Source organism: Pipistrellus hanaki (assembly GCF_964339955.1).
Source record: "Pipistrellus hanaki genome assembly, chromosome: 5".
Classification (NCBI taxonomy): Eukaryota; Metazoa; Chordata; class Mammalia; order Chiroptera; family Vespertilionidae; genus Pipistrellus; species Pipistrellus hanaki.
In genome coordinates, this window is record NC_140507.1 from 21,230,540 (window position 1) to 21,244,066 (window position 13,527).

The 13,527-nt window shown below is 48.1% G+C and overlaps 1 protein-coding gene across 2 annotated transcripts in view; it reads left to right on the plus strand.

The window, feature by feature from the left end:
- DPYSL3 (dihydropyrimidinase like 3) overlaps positions 1-12,621 on the plus strand; it is a 102,905-nt gene extending 90,284 nt beyond the window's left edge. For both annotated transcript variants that reach the window (XM_084883704.1, XM_084883705.1), the window contains exons 8-14: positions 968-1,088; positions 5,707-5,863; positions 6,510-6,651; positions 7,662-7,832; positions 9,044-9,223; positions 10,252-10,414; positions 11,907-12,621. In XM_084883704.1, coding sequence (XP_084739830.1) covers positions 968-1,088; positions 5,707-5,863; positions 6,510-6,651; positions 7,662-7,832; positions 9,044-9,223; positions 10,252-10,414; positions 11,907-11,995 — 1,023 coding nt within the window. In that variant the 3' untranslated portion in view covers positions 11,996-12,621. The remainder of the gene's footprint in view (positions 1-967; positions 1,089-5,706; positions 5,864-6,509; positions 6,652-7,661; positions 7,833-9,043; positions 9,224-10,251; positions 10,415-11,906) is intronic.
- Positions 12,622-13,527: the final 906 nt, after the last annotated feature.

The following is a 13,527-nucleotide window of genomic DNA, read 5'->3' on the forward strand; positions in this document are numbered from 1 at the left end:
TGAATGGAAACATGCCAGTGTCTCTGCTTTGGGCTTCATTGTACTAACTTGGGCAGTAACTTTGGGTATAACACAGGCCCTTGCACACCAGTCGGAAGCTGCCATCAGCCTCAAGACCAACAGCCAACCCTTCAAGGAACACTGGCCTCGCCCCAGGAGTGGGCTAGTCGCCCTGGATGGATGAACTCTTTTAGTGCTCAGAACAACCATCTGTGTCACGTCCTATTATCCCCACTTTATGGACAAGGAAACTGAGGCTTTAGGAGGTTGTTTGAGGTACCTGAGATCACCCCACTTCTAAGTGGCAAAAGCAGAACTCAGGTCCAGGCCGTTTGAGAAAGCCTGCACCCGTTTGCGGACCCTGCTTTGTTAGTAAAATAAGGGAAACGCATGCTTTCTTAATAAATACAACTGGGCTGGTTAGCATCTTTGCAAACATGACCTCCACATTGGGGTCCGGTTGGATGGGGTGGAGGAGGTTGATAACAAAAGAAGTCTTTGTGTGGAGAAGCCTGGGAATTGTTAGGATAGGGCATGCCTGCTGGAATTAACCCTTCCCTGACCACCGGCTGATGCAGGCGAGGATTGGGAGACTCATGGTGCCTCATCGCCTCGGCTGGTCATTTCATACCATTGGTGCTGGGATTGTTTTTTGCTGGAGAATTTGCCCCGGGAAGACTGGGGATCAAAGGCTTCCATCACCTGTAGCCATGGTGATCATCACAGGGAGGGGAGAGAACAGGCGAAGGAAAAACTAGCTGCATTGAGGCAGTATTTGCTCTGTGCCAGGCCCTCGGAAGCTCAGTCACTTTCACAGCCAGGGAGTGCTCTATGAGACTTAGACCCAGTGCGCTCAGCGCCAGGCTTTTAGCCTCTGCCATGTTCTCAGTGTGTGGAGGTGGGAGTGGTGGCTTTGATAGGCTCCCATTCCTGCTGACTTCAGGGGCCTTTTTTTTTTCTTTTCCAGCTGGAAGCTGAGGCTGTGTTCCGTGCCATCACTATCGCCAGCCAAACCAACTGCCCTCTCTATGTCACCAAGGTCATGAGCAAGAGTGCAGCTGACCTCATCTCACAGGCCAGGAAAAAAGGTGATTCATGCTCCCAGAGGTCTCTGGGCTCTGACGCTCCGGTCTCCTTTCCTCCCGGGGTGTCCTGTGCAGATGGGGCCTGTTCTGCTCCTTGCCTCGCTCTCTGGGAAGCCCCTCATCCATGACAGCACATTTATCTTCTCTGCGTGCCCGTGGGTACCAGGATCCCAGGATTAACCCCACCAGGCAGAGGAGTAAACTGAGGCTCAGGAAGGGTTAGTGGTTTTCCCCAGATGACATAGCTTGAATCAGTTCTTTTGAGACTTGACCATTTTCCTACCTTTTATCTTATACTGTCAGTTCACATTACCTGAGCTTTATAAATGGACTTTGAATCAGGATTATATTGGGTGCGGAAGTCAAAGACCCGGCTCAAACTGACTTACAGGAACAAAAGTAAATTATTGGTTGCAGGTGTTTCAGGCGTGGCCACAGCAAAGGGGCTAAACAATGGGATCAGGGTTCTGTCACTCGCCTATCTTGGGTCTGGTGGCCTTATTTTCAGTATGAATAGTGACAAGAATAAATGCCTGTTGTCTTCCAACAGGTCAAGCCCAAGTCCTCCGGACTGTGATGGCCTCACCCCTGATCCAGTATCTGCTCTGGATGGTGTAATTGATTGGCAGGGCCGAGGGCAGGGTCCTACCCCTGAGCCCCACAGGGCAACACAAGTTATTTTCAAAAAGGGGTTGAATGGGTGGCATGACCTTCTGACCCAGGCTCCTTCCCTACTGCCTGCAGCCACTCTCCTCCATCGCTGTTAACGTGGACATCATTCGCTCACCTTGTGCTAAGCTAAAGTTCCCTCTCATTTCAAAGCTTTCTTTTCTGCTTTGCATTCTTGTCCTTACTGGGAGACTAATGGGCTCACTTGTGAACAGCAGTTGAGGGACTGGAGGTGTGGGGCTCTGTGTTTGGTTGGGAGCGAAGATGTACCAGGCCCAGTGGTGTGATTGTGACCACGGGGAGCTGTGGCTGTTCTGGGAGTGGAGAGACCCACAGTGAGTGAGTCATCTACCAGACTCAGAACCGGTCTGTGACGCTCCAGATGTGAGGGAGCAGGATGGCTGAAAATAGTCCAGCTGACTGACGGCTGTGCTCGGCTGCATGGCCTCTGGCAAAGGGAAGGGCATGGTCCTAATTGTCTAGACGGTCTTTCTAGCTGGCAGGTTCTGGGTACCTCCTGCCTTGCTCTGCTCCCGGTAAGCCTGCTATTTCTTCTCTCAGCTTTTCAGTGTCTCCACATGACATAGCATGGTGGCCCCACTGGGGATGAGTCATCGGGCGAGAACCATAAAAGCAGCCCCATTTTCCGTATCCATTCTTGGAGAAAGGCAAAAAAAAAGAAAAAGAAAAAAAAGAGCACTGGGTGACCCCTCCCCCCCTACACACACACACACACACACACACACACACACACACACACACACACCTCTTCCCATGACCCACTACCATAGCCATCCTTGTACTGGCACCTTCTGCCGATGGCTGTGTCCTGCCTGGGATCCATTCTCAGGATGACCTGGAGGGCCCAGGACAGTGTTTCATGATATACTGGGTTTTGTTTTAAACCTCATGTGGAAAAATTCCTCACCCTTGGCCTTTTGGCTCATGATTCGCCTACAAAACAAGGACATTGTGTCTCTAGGGTAGAAGGGTTACATTATTCCAGTGACAAAAAAAAATGGCTGCTGAGATTGAAGCCAATAAGCCTCGCATGAGCTGTCATTCCCTGGGAGAGAGTCAAGGGCTTTTGGACAGGAAGACAGGGTAGCAGGGTCCCCTCCTCCCTGCTGAGCAGGTTACTCTCTAAGCCCCGTGTGTTCCATCACCAAGTGCTCTTTAGCAGCTCAGCATTGCTGCTTAGAATTAATATCAGGGATCTACAGTTTATGAAGACCAACTGAGATAAATACTAGTACAGACATACCCCCAAGATGTTGCAGATTTGGTTCCCAACCACCTCAATAAAGCAAATGTCGCAATAAAGCAGATTAAACATGAATTTTCGGTTTCTCAGTGTATATATAAAAGTTATATTTACACTAGCCTATTGAGTGTGCAATAGCATATCTAAAAAGCAATGTACATGCACTAATTTAAAATACTTTATTGCTAAAAATTGCTAACCATCCTCTGAGACATCAAGTCATAATCGTTTTGCTAGTGGAGGCTTTTGCCTTCAATTTGTCAAAAAACACAGTATTTGCAAAGTGCAGTAAAATGAGGCATGCTTGCACTTTAAATTAATTATGATGTAAAATTCTCAAAGAACGCTGAGAAATAGGCATTTCTACTCCCAGTTTCAGAAAAGGAAATTGCAGCTCACCTTGTCCAGCTCTCTCCCAGTTTGGAGAGCTAGTATCCAAACCCAGGTATAATGCCAATCTTTAATTATCCTACTCTTCCGTCTATAAATAGTGTAAAGGGAGGGTCCTTCCACTTTTAAAGTTGTCATTTCTCTCTATGGTACTTGAGTGCTTGCATTGGCTTTCATTTCTTAGTTTCTTTGTGGCCCTGTGTGCTTCAGTTTGGTAAATATTTTCGGAAAGCCCTTGAAATTCTGATTAGTCATGTGCGGATCCTTTTTTACCGTCATCCCAAAGAGCTGGGATGTCAGATACAGGGGTTGGCAAAGGTAGATTTACAGTTTCTCCTGTGGACAAAGACATGCAGCTTATGATTACCACAGTAGCTTTATTAACATAAAAACATATTACTCATGACTGTAAACCTACTTTTGCCTACTCCTGTATGAATCGTTGCCATTGCTTCCTTCTTTTGCCCAGGGCAGACATCACTAATGGATCCTGAGTCTTTTCTGGTGAAGCCAGAAGCATTATTAGAATTCTTCCTAATGCAGAATTTCAGTCAAATAAAATCAACTGATAACAGTTGGAGCAAGGCAAACACCAATTTATAATCCTGGCCATTAGAGCCTTGCTGAACTTCAACCTTGTGGGGAACCTGATGTAGATGATGAAGATGAAGAACCGAAACTAAAGAAGTCCAGGGCAATGCAGGCCACCTCTAGCCCAGGATCCTGGTTCAGAGAATCTTGGTACCAATCCACCTTCTGTATTTGTCTTCTGCATTTGCCCTCTGTATCATCATCCCTTCTTTTTTTTTAAAATATATTTTATTGATTTTGTACAAAGAGGAAGTGAGAGAGATAGAGAGTTAGAAACATCGATGAGAGAGAGCCATCGATCAGCTGCCTCTTGCACACCCCCTACTGGAGATATGCCCTCAACCAAGGTACATGCCCTTGACCGGAATCGAACCCGGGTCCTTCAGTCCCCAAGCCGACGCTCTATCCATTGAGCCAAACCAGTTTCGGCTCATCATCCCTTCTTTAAGAAGTCGGACAGGAGCTTAGATCAGTGTATTTCCCAATATCCTTCTTCTCCTTGATTTGTAGTTAAGTCCCTAATTCCAGACATAGGGACCAAGAAGCGAGCCTCATCTTTGATGTGCCCCACATTATTGGGGGTCCTTGAGCAAATCATTCCTTGCCTTGGGTTAGGGAGTAGTAGACATGATGGGAAAGATCATGAGAGCCTCTAATCCATGGGGTGCGTTTTACTTTGTGGAACCAATACATGTCCTTGGAGCAGCAGGATCTAGCTGTTCCCAGTGACGTGGACACATTTGGGGCTTTGGAGCCCTACAGTGGGAAGGAGGAGGAGGTATAAAGAAATGAGATTTAGCCAAAACCGGTTTGGCTCAGTGGTAGAGTGTCGGTCTGTGGACTGAAAGGTCCCAGGTTCGATTCCGGTCAAGGGCATGTACCTTGGTTGTGGGCACATCCCCGGTAGGGGGTGTGCAAGAGGCAGCTGGTCGATGTTTCTCTCTCATCGATGTTTCTGGCTCTCTATCTCTCTCCCTTCCTCTCTGTAAGAAAATCAATAAAATATATTTAAAAAAAGAAAAAAGAAATGAGATTTATTGGGCATATCCTTTGTGGCAGACATTTTGTTCATGCCAAATCCTTTTATTTTCACAAGATTGGGAAGTAGACATTATTTAGTTTCATCAATTGCAGGATGGGACTATTCTACATTTTAATACATACATATATATATATATATGTTATTGATTTCAGAGAGGAAGGAAGAGAGAGATAGAAACATCAATGATGAGAGAGAATCATTGATTGGATGCCTCTTGCATGTCCCACTCTGGGGATTGAGCCCCCAACCTTGGCATGTGCCCTGACTGGGAGTCAAACCATGGCCTCCTGGTTCATAGGTTGATGCTCAACCACTGAATCACGCCGGCCGGGTCACATTTTAATATTTCTGAAATGAGGGTGAATCTTATAATCAATTATATATATATATATTTCTTTTGCTTTCCATTTTAATTTGCCTCAAAATTTAGAGAATTAATACTGTATCTTGCAAGCAGTGGCTTCTTGTAATCTGAGGAATTCTTCCCCTTCACCCCTTCCCACTTAGCTAGAAAAGCAGAGGCTTAGAAAAGCTGGGTATGTGGACTTGAACCTGGACCTGTCTGATTCCAGAGCCATAGCCTTGAGTAGGCAAAGAAGTTATGATTATCTAAGACGTGCCCAGAAAGCAGTACCTTATGCAAACCCTTTGCCTACCCCTCGTAGGAAACGTGGTGTTTGGAGAGCCCATCACTGCCAGCCTTGGTACAGATGGAACCCATTACTGGAGCAAGAACTGGGCGAAGGCAGCTGCGTTTGTGACATCCCCACCTCTGAGTCCTGACCCGACCACTCCTGACTACATCAACTCCTTGCTGGCCAGGTTGGTGCAGAATGGCAAGCAGCTGGCGTTGCATGGAAACATCCCTGGGCAGGTGGGACGAGGCCTAGGGCAGCCCATCCAGCAGCTGGACTTGGGTCTGCAGTGAGAATTCCCCTGCAATCTGGAGGGCAGACAACAGGCTCGTCCCCATTGCACTTGTAAAAATACTACAGTAATTACCCACTTCTAATGGTGACAGCAGTTCATGTGTTTTGTGTGCCAGGCTCTAGGGTGAGACCACACACATGATCTCATTGTTCCTTATAACTTGATGAGTGAGGGACTTTCATAACCATTTTACAGATTAACCAGCTGAGTAAATTATTTGCCGAAATTTGAACAGCTGGTCATGATGACCACCTAGCCCCAAATTATAGGGGACTTGTTTGCTGCTTCTCCCTGCAAATCAGGCCCTTCCTCATTTGGGTCCCCTCTGTTTTGTTACACAAGAGATGATCTAATCCCACCCTTTTATACATGGGGTAACCAAGTCCCAGGGTGGGGAAGACATTCACCCAAGTTCACATAGTTGGCAAGAGGTAAAGGGAAGGTTTCAAACTCAGGTCATGGCACACCAAACGCTAACCCTAGACACTTGAGTCTGGGCCACCTGTCCCATTCACACGGAGCTTTCCTCCCTTGCCAGCGGGGACCTGCAGCTCTCTGGCAGTGCCCATTGCACCTTCAGCACTGCCCAGAAAGCCATCGGGAAGGACAACTTCACGGCCATTCCTGAAGGCACCAATGGGGTGGAGGAGCGGATGTCTGTCATCTGGGACAAGGCTGTGGTAAGGATCCGGTCATGGGAGGGTGGCCAGGCCGTGTGTCCGTGTCTTCTGGCAAAAGGGCCTGGTTTCATTTGCCTTGTGAACATTATCTACGCTGCCAAAAGAATAGCCATGCAAATGAAAGTGCTCTCAAAGATTTCGGTAAAATTAGTGATGAATATTTTACACTTGTCATGTCCCTCTGTTCTGTTTTAAAAACTCTAGAGACACTCATTTCAGAGCCCAATAGGGTGTATATGATCTGATGCCTCATTTTTCTATCCACCAAGTTTCCCTTGTCTTTTTGGCTACCAGGAAGCTAGATTTTAAGCTAAATTCTTTTTTTCATACCTGGGCCTTTTGTTTTGAGAAGAGAGAAAGGATAAATAGTTTTGTCTCTTCTCTTACATACTTAGATTTTATTTTATTTTTTTACATTGTTATGTATTTGTGAGTGTATGTATGTGTTTATCTTGGCACTATCTAGAATTGTTAAAATTTTAATTGTTTAAAAATTACCAACATAGTACCTTCTTGATAAAGAATACTTGGAAACCACTGGGGAAAAAAAAATCACATTCATGAAAGAAAACAAAAATTACTCATAAATTCCACTCCTCAGGGATAACCACTGTTATCATTTGGGTGAGGTTCTTCCATAGTTACCCGATGTGTGTGCAAATACAAACACATATTTAAAAAATGGGCTCATCGTCACTTTGTTTTTAGTGTGAACTCTCTACAACCTATTGGAATTAAAAGGGGTAAAAGGAATAAATGTACGCACATAACCAGAGAAAAGAAGGGCATACTCCGGGAGCAGTAACTTCCCTCTTGAGCCTTGTGCTTAATCGCTTTGCCTGGCTACCCTGACAGCCCAGCCGGTTCTGGAAGCTTGCTGGGTATGGTTCTGAGCTCACAATGTTAAAGGCTCCTGTTTGTATTTTGGGGCCTTTGTGGTCACCCTGCTCTGAGCTTAGAAGCCCTGCATTGACAATAAAATATATATATATATATATATATTTCCATAGGCCACAGGGAAAATGGATGAAAACCAGTTTGTGGCTGTGACGAGCACAAATGCTGCAAAGATCTTCAACCTGTACCCCCGCAAGGGAAGAATATCTGTGGGTTCCGACAGCGACCTGGTGATCTGGGATCCAGATGCCGTAAAGATCGTCTCTGCCAAGAACCACCAGTCGGTGAGGCTGGAGCCGGCAGGCGTGGGTCGGGGTGGGGAATGCGTGCAGGGAATTGGTCGGGAGAGATGTGTGCATGTGGTGTGCCAGGGTAGTTAGACCAGGATGTGTTCCAATAACAAACCGTCCCGAGTTCTCAGTGACTTCCAATCTCAGCAGTTTAGTTCTCATTCCCGCCTTCCAACATGAGTCAGCAGAAGGGCTCTGCCTACCATAGTCACTGGGGGATGGAGGCCCATAGAGATGTCATCTCCACATGTGTCTCCGAAAGCTTTCCCAACATGTCACTCCCAACATGTCACTTCCTGTCATGCTGCATTGGGCAAAGCCAGTCCTGTAGCCACAGTTTCCTCCTGGAGGGCAGGAAATGCAGTGGTGCCTTGTGCCTAGAAGGAAAAAGAATGGGGGCAGTGTATGTGTGTGTGTGTGACCAGCATTGATGACATCATCAGGAGGAGTTTTCAGGTGGAAGGTAATTCCCAGTACCTTGAGGACAACGGCTTCATACTTGTTAATAAAGTAAAAATAGCTCATATTTTTTCAGCACCTATGTTTCAGGCACTGTGCTTGTCATCCATTCAATCTCCCCAGCAGTCTTCCATGGGCAGGCACTGTCATTATCCTCATTTTGTAGATAAGGAAATGGAGGTGCTGAGGGATTAAATAATTTAGGCCCCAAGAAAATGAAGCTAGAATTCAAACCCAGACAACCTGGCTCTGAATGGATGCCCTTAACCACTGTGCAGTGATGCCTTGCACTAGTTGAATAAATGAAGGAGGTAGGGAGAAATCCCATTGGTTGGTGGGAATGGCCTTTGTCAGACATTGTGTCCTATTACATTTCATTTCAAGCTAGCAGGGGCCTAAGGGTCATGTGATCCACCTACCTACCCACCAATTCAAGGCCACCCAAGTACAGTTTCCCTGATACTTATCCAGCTTCTCCGTGAACACTGACAGTGACAAAATTTACTTCCTCCATGGGGAACTTAGTAAGGACTGCGTGCTTCTCTTTACTAGGAATTCCAGCTTATACTTGGAGAGCTTCTATCTCCTCTACCCACTAAGCCCTTGTGGATGCGTTGTAGGCTTTTCCTGGCTTACCTGGCCAGTCCTAGCCCCCCGAAGGCAGGGTCAAAAGCACATGAGGACCACATTGCCTTTCTCCCCCTCCCATGCCCGTACCCATGGCCGTGCCCCTGCCCTGCCTCCAGGCTGCAGAGTACAACATCTTTGAAGGCATGGAGCTGCGTGGGGCTCCCCTGGTGGTCATCTGCCAGGGCAAGATCATGCTGGAGGACGGCAGCCTGCACGTGACCCAGGGGGCCGGACGCTTCACCCCCTGCAGCCCCTTCTCCGACTACGTGTACAAGCGCATCAAAGCCCGGAGGAAGGTGAGGAGGCCGGGAGCCCGGTGAGGTGGGAGGGGCTGAGTCCTGTCCAGGCACCACGGGGACAGTAACCCTGGATCGGGAGGGGACGCTGCACTCAGACCTCACCAAAGAGATGCACAGTGTCCGTCTCTTCCGGGGACATGTGCTCTGATTTAGTGCACACAGAAAGGGGTCTTCAAACGTTTTGGTCAAAGAAAGGTTTTTTCAAATGATTTTCCCCCATTTCATAGTGCTTTTCTTTAAAATAATTTACAATTGTTATAATTCTAAATTATATATATTTAATAATTTAACTCTCTAACGCTTACAACAAGAACCAGGAATCCACACCTATTCCTGTCCCATTCTGTCCAGGGCTGGTCCATGGGGGCACATGTTTATAATTCTTCTAGCTGGTTCTATGCATCAAATAAAATCTTATATTTCTGATTTAATAGCTAGCTAGACAGACAGACATATATACACATATATCTATCCATCTACCTACCTACACATTACAAGCAGAGCATCCCTGGTGGATCTAGGGGTAAGGCCCATAACTCTGTCTTTTCAGCTCCCCATCCTACCCCCTAGAGTCTCAAGTCACTTTTAGGTAAGTGAGGGCTCCACACGGCAGGGTTAGACCAGCCCTGGGAGCCTGGAGTTTGAACCACCCTTCCCACCTGCTCTGCTATGGCCGAACAGGTGGTTCTTCCATTTCATGTTTCCGCCATCCGTTTCCTCTGCTGGGAACACTACCCTCCACACCACACCTCTGTACCCCCAGCCTCCTCCCTCCCTTAACCAGAGTTCATACAAGCTTCTTGGATCCTTAAGATCAAAGGTCACTCTTAGAGAACCTTTCACCTACCTCTTTCATCAGCATTCTATCATACACCCCCCTTAATTTTATACTCCTCCTCTCCTTCAAATAACATTTTTCTCTTGGTTCCCACTGCATACACTTAATGCACTGATATGTTTGTGCCGCCTAGAACAGACCCTTAGCTGTTACAGGAACAGATGGTGACATGCTTTCTCTGCCGCAGATGGCTGACCTGCACGCCGTCCCGAGGGGCATGTATGATGGCCCGGTGTTTGACCTGACCACCACGCCCAAGGGGGGCACCCCCGCAGGCTCCACCCGGGGCTCCCCAACTCGGCCAACCCCGCCTGTGAGGAACCTCCACCAGTCGGGATTTAGCCTGTCAGGTGAGTTGGAAAAGCTGATGGTGATCATTAGTGAGAGAGGGAGGAGAGAGGGAGAAGAAAGCTAACGGTGGTCCTTAGAGCCAACCCAGACCACCTTCTAGGGGACAGGTTGCTGGGCAAGAAGGATGGTTTGTGCTGAATCAATAAATAAATCCTGCCAAGAAAGCAAGATGAGACTCAATCAGGCTCAAGGTCAGACTTAAATGACACCATTTCTGCTCCGCGCTCACACCTGGTGGGGGAGAATGGGTGGTGAATTTATAGTGATTTTCTACGTTAGACTGTGAGAGCAGTGCAATGTGCCCAGGTGAAAAGAGAGCTCAGATCCTTTTTATGCTCAAATTGCAATAGCTTCTTCAGACCCAGGATTTTTATTCCGCCTTTCCTCGTACTAGTAATCAAGCTAGCAGCAGCCGCTGCTGATTAGACACTTACCCTGGGGCAACCATATCAGAAATCTTACCTGTTCTTTAAGAACTGCCTAATATAAATACGAAATAATGATTCAATTCCTCCACAACCAGTCCTCTTAAATTGCGAAAAAATAAATGTAGGTTAGCATCTCTATGACGAACAATTTAAATGTGAGGGAAGCAGGATAACAAGAAGGGACAGACGCCCTAACCGGTTTGGCTTAGTGGATAGAGCATCGGCCTGCGGACTCAAGGGCCCCAGATTCGATTCTGGTCAAGGGCATGTACCTTGGTTGTGGACATATCCCCAGTAGGAGGTGTGCAGGAGGCAGCTGGTCGATGTTTCTAACTTTATATCCCTCTCCCCTCCTCTCTGTAAAAAATCAATAAAGTAATATTATTTTTTTTAAAAGAAGGGACAGAGATGTTTAAAGAGAAAACTGTGAGGGCAGGAGAGGGGGTAAGTAAGCAGGGGAGCAGCAGGCTATGGGGAGAAAAGAGTGAGGGGAACATAGGTCGGGGAGGAAGACAAAGGAAAGGGCTGAAAGCTCTCAGGTGACATGGCCAGAGGTCACAGCATGCTCTTTGCTGAGATCTTAGCCAGTGTTTCTGCCTCTTCCTGTTGCTCCCTGGCTCCCCTCAGCCCTAAGCTTCCCGGCTCCTTCTGAATGGACAGAGAGACTCACTAGTGTTTCCTGTGATAATAGTCCATTTCTGGAAAGATAGTGAGGAGAGTTGAGTAAAACAGAGAAACACTTAAAACGTTGCTTGTCACGTGAATGGAGCAGCTATTTCTCATAACACTCCCATCGTTGCCTTTATTACCATTGTTATGATGCAGGGGGGAGGGAGGGGGTAGGATGAAATCCTGATGTAAACCTGGCTTTCCCCAGCAGAGGGTGGGTTTCAAAAGGGCGGGTCTGAAAAGTCTGGAAGACCGCCCAAACGAAAATGGAAGATTCCTGGGTGAAGAGGCCAGAAGGCACCTAACAGTTGACTCTTAACATTAATCCCATTTCTCTTTTGTCCACACCCTCCCCCTCCCGATTTCTCTCCCTGGGAATGTGTTGCCCATGCAGGCACCCAAGTGGATGAAGGGGTCCGCTCGGCCAGCAAGCGCATCGTGGCGCCCCCTGGAGGCCGTTCCAACATCACTTCCCTGAGTTAAGCAATCCCTCCCCAGAGAGAGGGGCAGAAGCAAGAAGAGATTGATTTGAAGCCAACGTGGTACACCTGATATTTAAGAAGGAGAGCGAATCCAAACCGTTACGACCTAAAGAATCAATAAGCCTCAAGCCTTATGTTTCTCCAATGTTACGCTCGCTTGCCTAGCTTTACGAATATTGCTTTGTTTATGCCTAGCCTTGATTTGGTTGACCCCTCTCCCCCATTTACATGCATGCAATCAGACAGGCCACTAAGGTAAGGGGTCTGCTATCTAGTGTTGAGAGCGTGTGTAGTGCTGCATCTTAAGACAAGGGGACAGACAAAGCTGGATGTCTGGAGACTGAACAGGAGGGACACAGTTATTTGGGGTGAGTGGGTGGTGGGGGCCCGAGCAAAGCGGGGAGCTTCGAGGGCTGGGGGAGGGGGAACACAGGGAGGGTGGTGGGTGGGTGAATATAGGGGTCTTGTGTATTGTGTTAACGAAGTACATTATTTCCTTGGAGGGTGGCCCCTGAGGGCCTGGAGGCAGTGGGAAAGGCAGGTGGGGTCTTCAGGTTGCAGATTTTGTCACGTCCTCTCTTAGTAGATTTCATGTGTTTGAGCATTTTATTAAAACACCAAAACTCAGCCATGGCTTCCCCTTGGTCGTGCCAGTGCTTGGCCGGGCCTCTTTCTCAGAGCTGCTTTCCAATGCTTCTCTTTTCCTGGCCGGGAAGGAGAGGAGGAGAGAACTTTCTCTGGTCTTGCCCTACCGGCCTCTTTGGTGCTGTTAAGAGGCAGCAGCTGGGGGCACACACGGGCCCTGGGGCGGGGCGGCCTCGCTTACCCAGCTCCTCCCTGGAAACAGGCGTTGGTGGCCACCTTCGCGCCCGTCTTTTCAAACCGAGGAGGGCAGCCTGCCCCTGGCGTCTTGTGTGAAGGGCTGGTACTGCCAGGGGTGAGTGTTTGATTCTCCTGGTCTCCCTGGACCCCGGCACAGCCAAGGGCGAATCGGGTTGCTGCTGTCGTTGACAGTTGATTTTCTTAGGTGTTCCTTAACTCCATCCGAGCTTGTGTGGGAGGCAGGCAGGGCTTTGGGAAACTAGCTATAGACCCAGAGCGTGTTGTGTGGCCGTGGTTCTGGGGCTCAGTGCTAGGCCTTCTGTCTCCCCTGCCATCAGCACAGCCTTGGGGGGAGCTCTTGTTCGGTACCACGCCTCCCCAGTGGGTGGCAGTGGCATGTGGCCCATGAGTAAAGGAAGCTGGCAGGGAGCCCTGGCACCTTCCTTGTCTGCCAGAGCTGAACGTCCTCCCCATCCCAACTCAACTTCAGAACAAGTTCTCTGAACCGGACGAGATTGTAGGACTAAGGGGCCCCTGGGCAGGAAAAAAAAAATGTATTTCACCTGCGATCTGACTTCTGTGCTGGGATCCAGCTGGTAGAACTCGTAACCCTGTGTGCTCGGACCTTTGAAGAGAGGCCTCAAACACCTCCCAGGTGTTGGGGAGAAACCTAACTCCGGTTTTAAGTAGAAGAGAATGCGTGGCTGGAGA